General features: G+C 42.8%; 1 protein-coding gene across 1 annotated transcript in view; it reads right to left on the reverse strand.

The window, feature by feature from the left end:
• plek (pleckstrin) overlaps window positions 1-14502 on the reverse strand; it is a 49963-nt gene that overhangs the window by 13975 nt on the left and 21486 nt on the right. The window contains exons 2-3 of the mRNA XM_060831093.1: window positions 3785-3940; window positions 675-856 (exon numbers count right to left, since the gene is read on the reverse strand). Of these exons, the coding sequence (XP_060687076.1) occupies window positions 675-856; window positions 3785-3940 (338 nt within the window). The remainder of the gene's footprint in view (window positions 1-674; window positions 857-3784; window positions 3941-14502) is intronic.

The raw sequence follows: 14502 nt of genomic DNA on the forward strand, positions 1-14502 counted from the left end.
GTTTGCATAGGTGTGGAGGTGCTGGTGTTGGACTGGGGTGGACAAAGTTAAAAATCACATAACAACAAATAAACCTGTTGGATTATAACCTGGTGTTGTGTGATTTTTAAATTTAGTTTGCACAGACCAGTGATTTAATCATGGATGATGTGGTTTTCAGTCCAAACTACGACAATCAGGAAAACCTATTTTACTGCCTCGACTGGGGATGGGGATGTGCCATATTTTCTACTGATGTTTACTGACAGGATATACAGGGTCAATTGCGTAGTGAATGATTGGAATGATGACAAAATATCACACAACACATGTCAAAGGAGCAGGTTTGCAAAGATTTGGTTCGGTAAGATATCAAGATTTGTGCACACAATTTAAGGGTTAAGGCAGACACAGTTAGTTCTGTTCATCTCATTATCATAGGTGACCTTCATGCCCATATGGGCACCATTACTGATAAGGTTTCTCCAGCTATATTGTTAACCATGTCCTTCCACACTTGGCCAATCACCGCCCGAGTACAAGAAAACTGACGTCTCAAAGATCTCAGACTCTCATTTGAACAAAAACAATTTTGTGACAGGTCAAACAGGACCAAATACACAGAATATTAGTCTTCTGCTTTATCCACAGAAGCAGTAATCAGAGAAATATAGATCAAGTGAATCCTTTTGTACCCTAAGTTTATATTTTCAGGCAACTTGATAGACCTCCTCGTTGACTTGCGTGCAAACTTCTGGCCACCTTCAATACATTGAATTGCTCTCTTCATGTCTTTCACCCAAGCATCACGTTCTTCCAGGTGGGAAGCTTGCAGATAATGGTCCTGATTCTTTGCTGTGTGTAACTTAAAAACAAACTGGAAGAAAGAAGGATAAAGAAATATAAAATGGAGTAAACAATAAAACCAAGACAGAAGAAGTTAGGAGGAAAGAAAATCCACTTGGCACTTTCAGCTTGCTCTGTCAATCACTAAGCGTGTGCTGACCTGATTACACCACATTCCCGATTCTCCTCATAAATAAACTTTCACCACCTTTGCTTATTAAGAAATGATTTATTAATTTTCATTAAAATCAATTGTCATTTTTTAACTAATTTCTTCACGACAGGGAAAAGTACTAGAAGAGGAAAGGTGGAAACTGTTGTTTGTGTTAAGCTTTAGATTTATAACAAAATCCTCGTACATCTCTGAAGATCTTTTGGTGTCAAATTCAACATATGGATATCAGTCTGTTAAACACAGATTTCTACACAGTGATCACAATTGTGATCTGGGGGACTTGCTGCATGCAAGAAGAGTGTAAGGAAATTCCATTTCAAAGAGGAATTGGATATATAATTGAAAAAGAAAAACTTGCAAGAGAGAATGGGGAATTGGACATTATTCATTTCTACTTCAAAGATGGGCTGAAAGTTGAGTATTGAATTCTAACACAGGTCCTGAAGGTAAAAAGATACTGTGCTTATCTGCTTCACTGTTCAATGCCACATATAAAAACACCCAATACAGGATAGCTTTTTAAAAATGTTACTAATATAATTTACTTGCAAATATACATACTGCAATGGAACCTGGGGTTTCACAGCCTTATTTTTGGGTCAGTGCTGAATGGAAAGGGAAACAAAAAACTAAAAATGAAACTCTTTGAAACCAAATGAAATTTGCAGAGCCATCCAAAATTAAATTGCCCGGTCATGCAGTTAATAATAGAGAACATGAAGTCTGGATTTGGGAGACACAGTTAGACAGCATGAAACCAGACCCTTCGGCTCAACTTGTTCAAGCTAACTAGGTTTCCTAAACTGAATAGAGAAGAGGGTTACCTCAGATTACAACAGGATCTTGGTCAGATGGGCCAATGGGCTGAGGAGTGGCAGATAGAGTTTAATTTAGATAAATGCGAGGTGCTGCATTTTGGGAAAGCAAATCTTAGCAGGACTTATACACTTAATGGTAAGGTCCTAGTTGCTGAACAAAGAGACCTTGGAATGTAGGTTCATTGCTCCTTGAAAGTGGAGTCGCAGGTAGATAGGATAGTGAAGCAGGCATTTGGTATGCTTTCCTTTATCAGTCAGAGTATTGAGTGCAGGAGTTGGGAGGTCATGTTGTGGCTGTACAGGACATTGGTTAGGCCACCTTTGAAGTATTGCATGCAATTCTGGTCTCCTTCCTATCGGAAAGATGTTGTGAAACTTGAAAGGGTTCAGAAAAGATTTACAAGGATTTGCCAGGGTTGGAGGATTTGAGTTACAGGGAGAGGTTGAATAAGCTATGGCTGTTTTTCCTGGAGGGTCGGAGGCTGAGGGGGTGACCTTATAGAGGTTTATAAAATCATGATGGGCATGGATAGAATAAATGGACAAAGTCTTTTCCCTGAGGTGGGATAGTCCAGAACTAGAGGGCATAGGTTTAGGGTGAGAGGGGAAAGATATAAAAGAGAGCAAAGGGGCAACTTTTTCACACAGAGGGTGGTATGTGTATGGAATGAGCTGCCAGTGGAAGTGGTGGAGGCTGGTACAATTGCAAAATTTAAAGGCATTTGGAGGGGTATATAAATAGGAAGGGTTGGAGGGATATGGGCCGGGTGCTGGCAGGTGGGACTAGATTAGGTTAGGTTATCTGTTCGGCATGGACAGGTTGGATTGAAGGGCCTGTTTCCATGCTGTACATCTCTGTGACTATTCTCTATAACTAGTCCCATTTGCCCACAGACTTCGAAACCTTTCCTATCCATGTAACTGTCTTAATGTCTTTTAAAATGTTGTAATTGTATTCACCTCTACTAGTTCATCTGGCAACTTGTTTATAAAAACACCTCCCTGAGTGAAAACGTTATCCCTTCGGTTCCTTTTAAATCTTTCCCCTCTCACCGTAAACCTATACCCTCTAGTTTTGGACTCCCCTACCTTTGGAAAAACACATTTGCTATTCACCCTTCAAATTTCTACGCTTCTGGGAGAAACATCCCAGACTCTGTTTATAACTCATACCTCCAGTCTCGGTAACATCCTTTTAATGAGATAAAGGAAATTAAGATGACCATCACTGCTTTAGTTCATAAAGGAGTCAGTTGACCAGAAGTAGCCATACAGTACACAGTGTGTGATGTACAATTTGGATAGATAGATAAAAAAATACATTCTAATCAACCTGTTCCAAGATGTTATTACACACCTCTAGAACAGGTGGGACTTGAACCCATGCCTCTGAAGTAGGGATATTACCACTGCACCACAACAGCCCTCTAGATAGCTCAAGTCTGACGAGAGCAGAACAGAGGGCAGTCTGCAGCATTGCGCAGTGTGGGTTTTTGTGGAACTTGGGTTGGTTGTTGGAGCTGCTGATAGATGAGAATCGGTAGCTGAATCCTCGAGATGAAGGGGCTGGAATTCCATCTGAAGAAGGTTGGAACTTTGAAGGACTTTGCAGTAGAGTCTTGCGTCATACACTCTGAGGTGGGCTGCCCTGAAAATCCACAAGATCTGTCTTTGACACATTTGCTATTTCACATGTAATTGATAGTTTTTATTGACTGCAACCTGTCTGGTAATTCCTGTTTAATTGATGCTGATTTTAGTTCAATTGTTAAAAGTTTTAAAAAGTGAAATATTGTCCAGTGGTTTTCCCTTTGCGATCATTTGGCAAATTGGGTTCTTTTGGTTTATGGTTCCATGGGGGCCACATTAAAAACACCGATTAGGTTTTATCATAATTTTTTTAACAATTAATATTTACAAATAACCCATCCCCATAAAAATACAAGGACCAGTGGGATTTACCCACCATTTTCTTGATGTAGTCTGTACACGGAGATGTAATTGAACTTCCCTTCAGTGGAATGACTCCTTTGGGACTCCCATCACCTTTTTTACTGTAAAATTCAAACGTATCTTCTAAAAGAACAACCCAAACTGCCTTCCAGGTATTGAACATGTTTCCCTAGAACAGAAAGGAAAGAAAATACCAGATTAGAAAGAGTTATTAACACTTGCAGTGACTTCCTAATGACAACCATAAACACTGACATTGGAGAAGCCGTCTTATTTGGATTGTCAGACTTCTGAACCTCAAGTCCAATATTGCTCACTGTCACTGGGTCAAAATCCTGGAATTCCCTTCCTAATGATATTGAGAGTTAACCCATTGCAGGTGGACTGCAGTGGTTTAAGAAGGCAGCTCACCACCGCCTTCTCAAGGGGCAACTAGAGACAGGCAATAAAAACTGGCCAACCAACTTCGCTCACATCTGACAAATGAATAAATTAAAAAAACAGGCTCCTTCGTAGGAAAAGCATTTCATTAAACTGCAGAGGAAGCCCATCATGCTTACGCCAACTCAAAACAAACTATTTAAGATAGCTGTCTGTGTAATGGATTGTAACAAAGGTGTGTACCTAACATGTGCCGTAACATCTCCAGGTTACAGAACAGATTGTCAGTATAGCTTGGAGTCTTACCAGCCCTACAATGGGTTCACTTTGGTTCTGGGGACTAAAAGATGCTGTCTGTTGCAAGTTTAGATGCTGCAAGCCACGAAGGGGAGAGTTACTTTTCATTCAGTAATATGCAGAAGGACTGCACAAGCTAAATTTGCTAATTTCCAGAACTCTGGACTACAGATAGGAGTCAACAATTGAGCCAGAGACTGGTGTAGCTCTCAATAATCAGTGAAGTAGCAATGGTACCAGTAAAAGCAGTTCTGGGACTGCTAAATCTAAACAATTATCTTTATACACCGGCTTCCCTTCTAGGGCACCCGCACTCTGGAATTCCCTCTTAAACCTCTTCCCCTTCTCTACCACTCTGTTTTTCAAGACATTCCTTAAAACCAACACTCTGATTAATTTATTAGCCCCATATTCTTACCTGCCTATTGGAAAAATGTTGTGAAACATTAAAAGGGTTCAGAAAGGATTTATAAGGATGTGGTCAGGGTTGGAGGGTTTGAGCTATAGGGAGAGGCTGAATAGGCTGGGGCTATTTTCCTTGGAGCGTCAGAGGCTGAGGGGTAACCTTAGAGGTTTATAAAATCATGAGGGGCATGGGTAGGGTAAATAAGATCTTTTGCCTGGAGTGGGGGAGTCCAGAACTAGAGGGCATAGGTTTAGGGTGAGAGGGGAAAAATCTATTTGGGACCTATGGGGCAACTTTTTCATGCAGAAGGTGGAGTATGTATGCAATAAGCTGCCAAAGGAAGTGGTGGAGGCTGGTACAGTTACAACATTTAAAAGACATCTGGATTGGTTTATGAATAGGAAGGGTTTAGAGGGATATGAGCCAACTGCTAACAAATGGGACTAGATTAATTTAGGATATCTGGTTGGCATGGACGAGTTGGACCGAAGGGTCTGTTTCCGTGTTGTACATCTCTATGACTCTATGCATGTTCCCGCAAAGTGCCTTGTCATTGTTTACTGCAGTGCAGTCATTATGTAAATGCAAGGTCTTGCTGTTATTTCGAATTTGTTGATCATCTGCTTTGCAAAAGTGGCTGTATTCTATTGTGCAAAATACTTTCAGACAATTTGGTATGAGATTAGGATACTTAAAATTGTTTTAATTTTGCTATGGTTGTCAATCTGAAAATTGAGTACTTTGTAAAATCTTCTCTTTATTTTGAAAGGAAGGATCAGCCATGATCCTATTGAATGAAGGAGCATGCTCAAGGGACTAAGTGACCTACTTCTGTTCCTGTTTCTTCTGATCTTTTGTTCTTAAGGATTAAGATGCCAAATGTGAATGAACTGGGTTGGGTAAATGTTTTCTAATAGTCTTTCCTGGTGAGGACATGAAAACCGATAGCCAGGGCCACAGGTGTATATGTATGCAGAAGGTACAACACTTGCCCATTTACTTCCTCCCTCTTCAACATCCAAGACTCCAGACATACCTTCCAGATGAAGCAACGAAGCCAACTTGTACTTCTCTCAATCCAATCAATTGCGTTGGCTACTCAAAGTTTGGGTTCCTTTAGACTGAGGGGACTGCTTTGTAGAACACCTCTTCTCTGGTCAATAGGAATGACCCTGACTTGCCCATTTGTTACCATTTCAAGAAACCTCCTTGTTCCCATGTTAACCTTTCCATCCCAGGCTGCTGCAGTGTTTGTATAAAGCTCAATGTGAGTTGGAGGAACAACACTTCATTTTCCACTTGGGCATTTTACAGCCTCTAGGACTCAATGTTGAATTCCACTAATTTGCAGCATGACCTTCTTCCTCCAGGGAAGTTTTCTTACAAAACCCCACTTCTGGGGCTATGTCTCATTGACTTTGCTGTCAGCAGAGTGGATCCATTTTCTCCATTTCACCCCGAACATTAAGACCTATTTTACATCACAGCCATGATGTGGAGATGCCAGTGTTGGACTGGGGTGGACAAGGTCAAAACTCAAATGACACCAGGTTACAGTCCAACAGGTTTATTTGAAATTGCAAACTTTCGGAGCTCAGCTCCTTCCTCAGGCAGGGTATGATAGAGAGGTATAAGACACAGTGTTTATAAGCTCAGAGAAAGTGAGGTCTGCAAATGCTGGTGATCAGAGTCGAGAGTGTGGTGCTGGAAAAGCACAGCAGGTCAGGCAGCATCCGAGGAGCAGGAAAATCTAAGTTTTGAGCATAAGCCCTTCATCAGGAATGCGGTTATGCTCAAAACGTGAACTCTCCTGCTCCTTGGATGCTGCCTGACTGGCTGTGTTTTTTCAGCACCACACTTTTTGACAGTATTTATACATAAAAAGGTAACAACTTTATAACTATAGCCCTTGTTGAATCCTTTAAACTATTAGGAGGTAGACTGCTGAGAAATTTGATGCCTATGTCTATATGCACAATTTTCTTGGAGATCGTCTCTACTTTGAGCCGACAGTTCGTGCTATCGATCGTAGCTATAATGTGGAAGTGCCGGAGTTGAACTGGGGCAGACAATGTCAAAAATCCAATGACATTGGGTTATAGCCCAACAGGTTTATTTGAAATTGAAATATGCTTCTCTATCATGCCATGTCTGAGGAAGGAGCAGCGGGTCAAGAGCTTGCAATTCCAAATAAACCTGTTGGACTATAACCTGGTGTCTTTTGATTTTTGACCTATTTTACATCTCTATCTCTCTTTTACCAACATTAGTACTCCTTTTGCCTTTTGCTCCGGGCACTCTGTTCCACTCTCTCTCTATTCTCCCTTTGTCAAAAACAGAAAAACTCCATTTTCCGGCCCCTTTCAGATCTGAAGAAGAATCTTATCATATTCAAAGCATTAATTCAGTTTCTCTCTCCATGCATGCTATCTGACCTGCTGAGTTTCTCCAGCAGTTTCTATTTTAAAACCAGTGCCTTCTCCTAGTTAAGTGGACAGAAAGTCAACAGGGGGGTCCGTGTCCAAATTGCTGATATGTGATCAGCAAAAAGAAAGCTGAAGTAACTCACCATCCTGCTCCAAGAAAGCCTATCTCAATCTGAAGGTCTTTGTCTATTATCATCATGCCAACCGTGGGTAACTTATCTCCTTAATCTTTTCCTATAAATTTGGTGTCCTATGATCCCGCCCCACTAGTTACCCAATGAAGGTGCAGCACTCAAAAAGCTTGTGCTTCCAATTAAACCTGTTGGACTATAATCTGGTGTTGTGTGACTTTTAACTTTGTCCACCCCAGTCCAACGGCAGCACCTCCACATCATGGTTCCTTTGTTTCAGCAGCACATTCCCTTGAGCGATCCTAAGCACAAGTGCAAGGTGGGCGGCACGATGGCACAGTGGTTAGCACTGCTGCCTCACAGCGCCTGAGACCCGGGTTCAATTCCCGACTCAGGCGACAGACTGTGTGGAGTTTGCACGTTCTCCCCGTGTCTGCGTGGGTTTCCTCCGGGTGCTCCGGTTTCCTCCCACAGTCCAAAGATGTGCGGGTCAGGTGAATTGGCCATGCTAAAATGCCCGCAGTGTTAGGTAAGGGGTAAATGTAGGGGTATGGGTGGCTTGCGCTTCGACGGGTCAGTGTGGACTTGTTGGGCCGAAGGGCCTGTTTCCACACTGTAAGTAATTTAATCTAAAAAAAATTTTGGCAGAATGTCTAGCCTTCAGTGGACTGCAAATATCAATCTGGGGATGAAGAGGAATAAGTCTGACGAAGACCTTAGCGTCATTGTTGTAGCAGCTGTTAAAACACAGGTAGATTGATAACTTGGCCGTACCGCAAGGAATGATGGGTACATTGGCTAAGTAAAACTCTAAAATCATAAAAACCCACACAGCAGACACAAGACAAATGCAGCAGCTAGGTACTAATGACCTTAGGAGAATGTAACAGGCAACAGTTACACTGGACAGACATACCCCCAACAACTTCTCCACGAAACAAAGGAGGGTGCAGACAGAAAGGCAAGGGTCCTGCTACACAGAGAAACTAACAGTAATGTGCCATTCAAATGACTGACTATTGTTTCAAACTGTTGTCATCTCCCTGGTTGGCTAGAACTACAGAATGATCCAGAAAACCTTCTGAAAGGTATGAAAACAGCATTCACCTGCAGAGCTTGCTCTTGGAATCTTCTGAGGCCTTCTGAGGAAACCAGCATGGCCATCCAGAGAAAGAGTGAGAGAGACCGAGAGCGAGAGCGAGTGAGAGAGAGCGAAAAAGCGAAGAAGAAAGAGCTTCCTAGACCCAGCACCAGAGCCAGAGAGAGAAAGAGCAGGTATTGTAACCTTAAGGGGCCAAATAGTATTAAAAATTAGTTTACTATTAAAGATTATTGTAGCATTGTTTCCAATAAAGTTGGGATTGTTTAATATTGGTGCTGACTTGTGTTCGTATTGATTTGACCGTTTCGGTATTCTGGGCAAATTCATTCATAACATTTTGGTCAGAGTTGTCGTAAGTTGTTTTAAGGTGAGATGAAACAACATGGTGCTGATCAGGCTGCACCATTCATCAGAGCAAACATATTCGCTTCAGCTGCTTTTAGAAGCTTCTGGACACTGGAGAGCAGGATAAAATATGGGCGAGATCTTGTAGCAGGCAAAGGAAGCACCACTCTGACCAATTCACTCTGGAGCTTTGATAATGACTTCAAGACCTGGGAGAAACTCTCGCTGCACAGCCAAATAAAAAGCTGTGCCGCCTCCCTTAGAAACAGGCGCATCTCACAGGGAGAAGAAAAACACAGGGAGTGAAAATCTCCAGCCAGCAACTCAACCTGAGTCTGAGGTTTCCTCGCTGGTTGGCAGCAGTACATTCTGGGTGCTAGGCAACCTGGACATTCATCTATAGCCCCATTGCAAACTGCCAAAGCCGAGACATGAACACAGTCACCCTCACTTCTTCTGGGAAGACAGACAGGATGCTGTCTATGCAAGACCATCAGCATCAGAATCACTGAAATGGAGATACTGCAGTTAATAACTAGTCACTGGGCTTTACTCCCTGAATTTTCTTTTGATTATGCACATTTCTATAGTGCTATTTGTTACAAACACATCAGCTGTCGTAATCATTTACATTTAAGGACCCTAACATATGCAATCAGTTAGTGACTGACAGAAAGTCGAAATCATACCCTGATTAAGTTTACGGTTTCTGTCCAACTCCTCAGTGCTACCTGGCCAAGTGGGATCGCTGCAAAGATTCCCCAAGGACAGCTTGGAAATTGTTGTTTGTATCCAATAGCACAATTCGCAAATAGCACAAAATGTAAATGCTTGAGTGTGCCCACTCATTCAGAGTCACAATCAGCAACTTTTCTGGGTTTCTGGTCACTGTGCAGACAAACCAAAAGATCAAACAATGAGAAGGACAGGAGACTGCAATCCTAAATGTACCGAATTTCTGAAAATTGAAAGACAACAGCTGGTCCCACAGTCCAAAGATGTGCAGGTCAGGTGAATTGGCCATGCTAAATTGCCCATAGTGTTTAAATAAGGGGTAAATGTAGGGGTATGGGTGGGTGGCGGGTCGGTGTGGGCTTGTTGGGCCGAAGGGCCTGTTTCCACACTGTAAGTAATCTAATCAAATAATCTAATCTAATCTTTTCTATTCAATCTGTCAGATATGAGAATTGAAGAATTAATAAATTAGCAAAAAAAAAATTTTATGCAGTTCTTGAACAGAAATCATTCTGGCCAGTGTTTATCCTCAATCAATGTCACAATAGCAGATTAGCTTCTCCTTATTACATTGGTTGTTTCACAGTAGGCTTCACTGGGGCAGTTTTTGGGATTCATTTCAGTTCTTTGATTTGTAGATGCTTGAATCGCCTTGATAAATTATAGCCAGCTATGCTTAAAAGTCTGCAGAGACAATGATTGGACAGTCTTGTAGCTAATGAGGGAAGAGGCACATGCACTGACTGCAAATTAACAAGTGGAACACACTGGGTCAACAAAATCCCACCCGTTACATTTTCAAACTCTTGCAAATGATGATTTCTGCTCTTCCAGGCCAACCCCACAGTGCTGTTTGCTGTTGATGGACTGTTACAGCTTCATTGAACACTGGGAAGGATTCCACGTTTCACCAGATTAGGAATCTCTAACTGCAGATCACTCCAGCCCTGAGCTTGCCAACCTACAGTGACTCTCAGATCAAAAATGTCTCCACTTTTAACTTCCCAATCACTCCACGGCCTTACCCCTTCCTAATTCCGTAATCTTCTCCAGCCCAGCAACCCTCCAGGATCTCTGCACTCCTCCAGTTCTGGGCACTGTGGACTTTAATGCCCTTCCTGCTGCCTGGACATTAGAATTCTCTCCGAAAACTTGTCTGTTTCTTCACTGCTTTCTCACAATATACATCATAAAACCTACCACTTTGATCTCACTGTAGATAACCTATTCCTAATGTCACCTGGTGTGGTTTGCAGCTAAATCATGCTTTTGTAAAACACATTGGTAAGGTCCTAGGGAATGTTGCTGAACAAAGAGACCTTGGAGTGCAGGTTCATGGCTCCTTGAAAGTGGAGTTGCAGATAGATAGGATGGTGAAGGCAGTTTTTGATTAGATTAGATTACTTACAGTGTGGAAACAGGCCCTTCGGCCCAACATGTCCACACCGACCCACCAAAGAGCAACCCACCCAGACCCATTCCACTACATTTATCTGTTCACCTAACACTACGGGCAATTTAGCATGGCCAATTCACCTAACCTGCACATCTTTGGACTGTGGGAGGAAACCGGAGCACCTGGAGGAAACCCATGCAGACACGGGGAGAATGTGTAAACTCCACACAGACAGTTGCTCGAGGTGGGAATTGAACCTGGATCTCTGGCGCTGTGAGGCAGCAGTGCTAACCACTGTGCCACTGTGCCACCCACTGGTATGCTTTCCTTTATTGGTCAGAGCATTGAGTACAGGAGTTGGGAGGTCATGTTGTAGCTGTAGAAGACATTAGTTAGGCCAGTGTTGGAATATTGCGTGCAATTCTGGTCTCCTTCCTATCGGAAGAATGTTGTGAAACCTGAAAGGGTTCAAAAAAGATTTACAAGGACGTTGCCAGGGTTGGAGGGTTTGAGCTATGGGGAGAGGCTGGACAGGCTGGTACTGTGTTCCCTGAGCGTCAGATATTGAGGGGTGACCTTATAAAGGTTTATAAAATCATGAGTGGCATGAATATGGTAAATGTACAAGTTCTTTGCCCTGGAATGGGGGAGTCCACAACTAGAGGCATAGGTGTTGGGTGAGAAGGGGAAAAATTTATTTGGGACTTAAGAGGCAACATTTTCACACAGACAGAGGTGCGTGCATGAAATGAGCTGCTAGAGGAGATGGTGGAGGCTGGTACAATTACAGCATTTAAAAGGCATCTGGTTGGGTACATGAATAGGAAGGGTTTAGAGGGATATGGGCCAAGTGTTGGACTAGATTGAGTCGGGACATCTGGTCGGCATGGACGAGTTGGACTGAAGGGTCTGTTTCCATGCTGTACATCTCTATGACTCCATGACTCTATGTAAATACATGGGATTTGACTCCATGACTATGTAAATACATGGGGTTGTTGTTGTATTGGAGCAGGAGATGTTCGAGCCATGCAGCAATACTGAGGAACAGAGAAGATGGAGGTGAAGAGGGAACCTAAAGCGAAGGGAGGTCGGTAAGAATCTGGGTACTGACTGAGTGCTGAACTAAACAACTGGCGGGAGATATCAAACTAAGGTCTAAATAATCCTCACATTTCTTCAGTTCAGCTGGGTGGTCATTGATCTCCATTAATGCTTCCTGGCCTGCTGACCTCTTGTTTTTATATCAAACCACGACCTTTTCTACCTCATCGGAGATGTAAAAGTTTCCATTCTCCAAGAAGGGCAAAGATTTAGCAAGTGTGAAAGAACAGAGAGGCAAAGGCAGAGTATCAGAGAGAAGTGGCAGTGATGAGGATAAGTAGGAAGACAGCTCCCATGAACTTGAGAGAATAGTGCAAAGAGGGTCTTCATGTCACCATGGCAACCATCTCAACAATTTTGAAACAAACTCAACAATTATTTTAGTATCAGAGATGTCCATTACAGGTTTAAAGTGTCTCCTCAAGAAAAACATTCTTACAACTACCCTCTTTAAGGACAAGGGCAACAGATACATAAGAGTACCCCACATTCCCTACTCCTTGTAATTTCCCCTCTGAGCCACATACCATCCTAACTTGGAAATATATCACCATTTTTTCGAAGTCAAAATCCAGAATGCTTTTCATAATCTCACCGTGAGTGTTCTTAACACCTGAAGGACTGCAGCGGTTCTAGAAGGCAGCTCACCCCCACCTGCTCAAGGGGCAATTAAGGATGGGCAATAAATGACACCCACATCCTGTGAATGAACTCTTAAAAATCTTCACTATAAACCTACATAGGTGATTGAATCAAAAACAGAAATTGCTGGGAAAACTCAGCAGGTCTGGCAGCGTCTGTGGAGAGAAAATAGACTGAAGGGTTCTGAAGAAGGGTCATTGGACCCAAAATGTTGCCTCTGCTTTGTCTCTCTCCAGATGCTGCCAGATCTGATGCGTTTCCCAGCAATGTCTGTTTTTGCTGCTTGTTTTTTTCTTGTTAGGTGATTGAGTGTTGGGTTCATTCACAATTTCAGTTATAGCAAGCCTGTGTCCCACTGCTGACAGACCCTAATATACAACTGAATGCTTCAAGGGTAAGAACTTCAGTGAACGAGTTAAGACAGATGAAATGTCCTTGCTCATTCATAGTTATCGTAAAGGAGCAAGCTTGCCTTTGTGAATTTTGGAGGGAGTGCGTAGTTGATCTTAGGGGTTGCTGCAAGTGTGGCTTTGTGAAGATTTTGAGAATGGTGAGTGATTAGTGATGGTAAGAGGTTGCTTGGGAAAGACAATTATGAAGAGAATGAAATGCCAGTTACATTTCCGACAAATGTATAGATCTGTGAAGTGAGAAAATGTCTGAACCTTGATGCATCAATTTTAATATTAAAGTGCACCTTGGGGAATCCAGATTCACTCCTTCAATGCATGGACGAGTAATAATCAGCAGAGAGCAGGGGTGCATGGGCAAGGAGTGGACAGAGTGAGAGACAGAGAGAGAGAGTGAGAGAGAGAGAATGTGTGTGAAAGAGTGTGAGAGAGTGTGTGTGAGAGAGAGAGAGAGAGAGAGAGAGTGTGTGTGTGTGCGCGCGCTGATAATAACAGTGGGAGGAGATTGGGAGACAGAACCCATTTGAGTTCATCATGTAGAATTTAGAATTTATATCCACTTCACTGAATGAAGGGACCTGTCAAAGGGTTCTCCTGAATGAATTGTTAAAAATCTTTGCTACTAACCTACATGTGTGATTGAATCAAAAACAGAAATTGCTGGGAAAACTCAGCAGGTCTGGCAGCATCTGGGGAGAGAAAGCAGAGTTTTTGAGGCAGGGTCACTGGACTTGAAATGTTTTGGGTCGGCACGGTTATTCAGTGGTTAGCACGGCTGCCTCACAGTGTCAGAGACCCAGGTTTGATTCCAGCCTCGGGCAACAGTCTGTGTGGAGTTTGTACATTCTCCCAGTGTCTGCGTTTGTATCCTCTGGCTGCTCCAGTTTCCTCCCACAGTCCAAAAATGTGCGGATTAGTCTGGCCTGCCAAATTACCCCATAGTGTCCAAGGGTGTGGTTATTCAGGTGTGGGGGGGCAATGCAGTGTGTCTGGGTGGGATGCTCTTTGGAGGGTTAAAATGGACTCATTGGGCTGAATGGCCTGCTCCCACACTGCAGGGATTCTGTGATGCTAACTTTGATTTCTCCCAAGCTTTCAGAGTGCTGTTCCTTTGTCAGGTAAAGTGACTTAACTGAGGAAAGGGCACCACTCTGAAAGCTTGTGATTTCAAATAAACCTGTTGGACTATAACCTGGTGTCGTGTGACTTCTGACGTTATCTACCCCAGTCCAACACCGGCACCTCCACATCTTGATTTCTCTCCACTGACACTGCCAGACCTGCTGAGCTTTTCCGCAATTTCTGTTTTTGACTCTGTCCGCGAAACTACCTAACAGCATAATTATCATGGAATTT

This window comes from Hemiscyllium ocellatum, chromosome 10 (genome assembly GCF_020745735.1).
Source record: "Hemiscyllium ocellatum isolate sHemOce1 chromosome 10, sHemOce1.pat.X.cur, whole genome shotgun sequence".
Taxonomy (NCBI): domain Eukaryota; kingdom Metazoa; phylum Chordata; class Chondrichthyes; order Orectolobiformes; family Hemiscylliidae; genus Hemiscyllium; species Hemiscyllium ocellatum.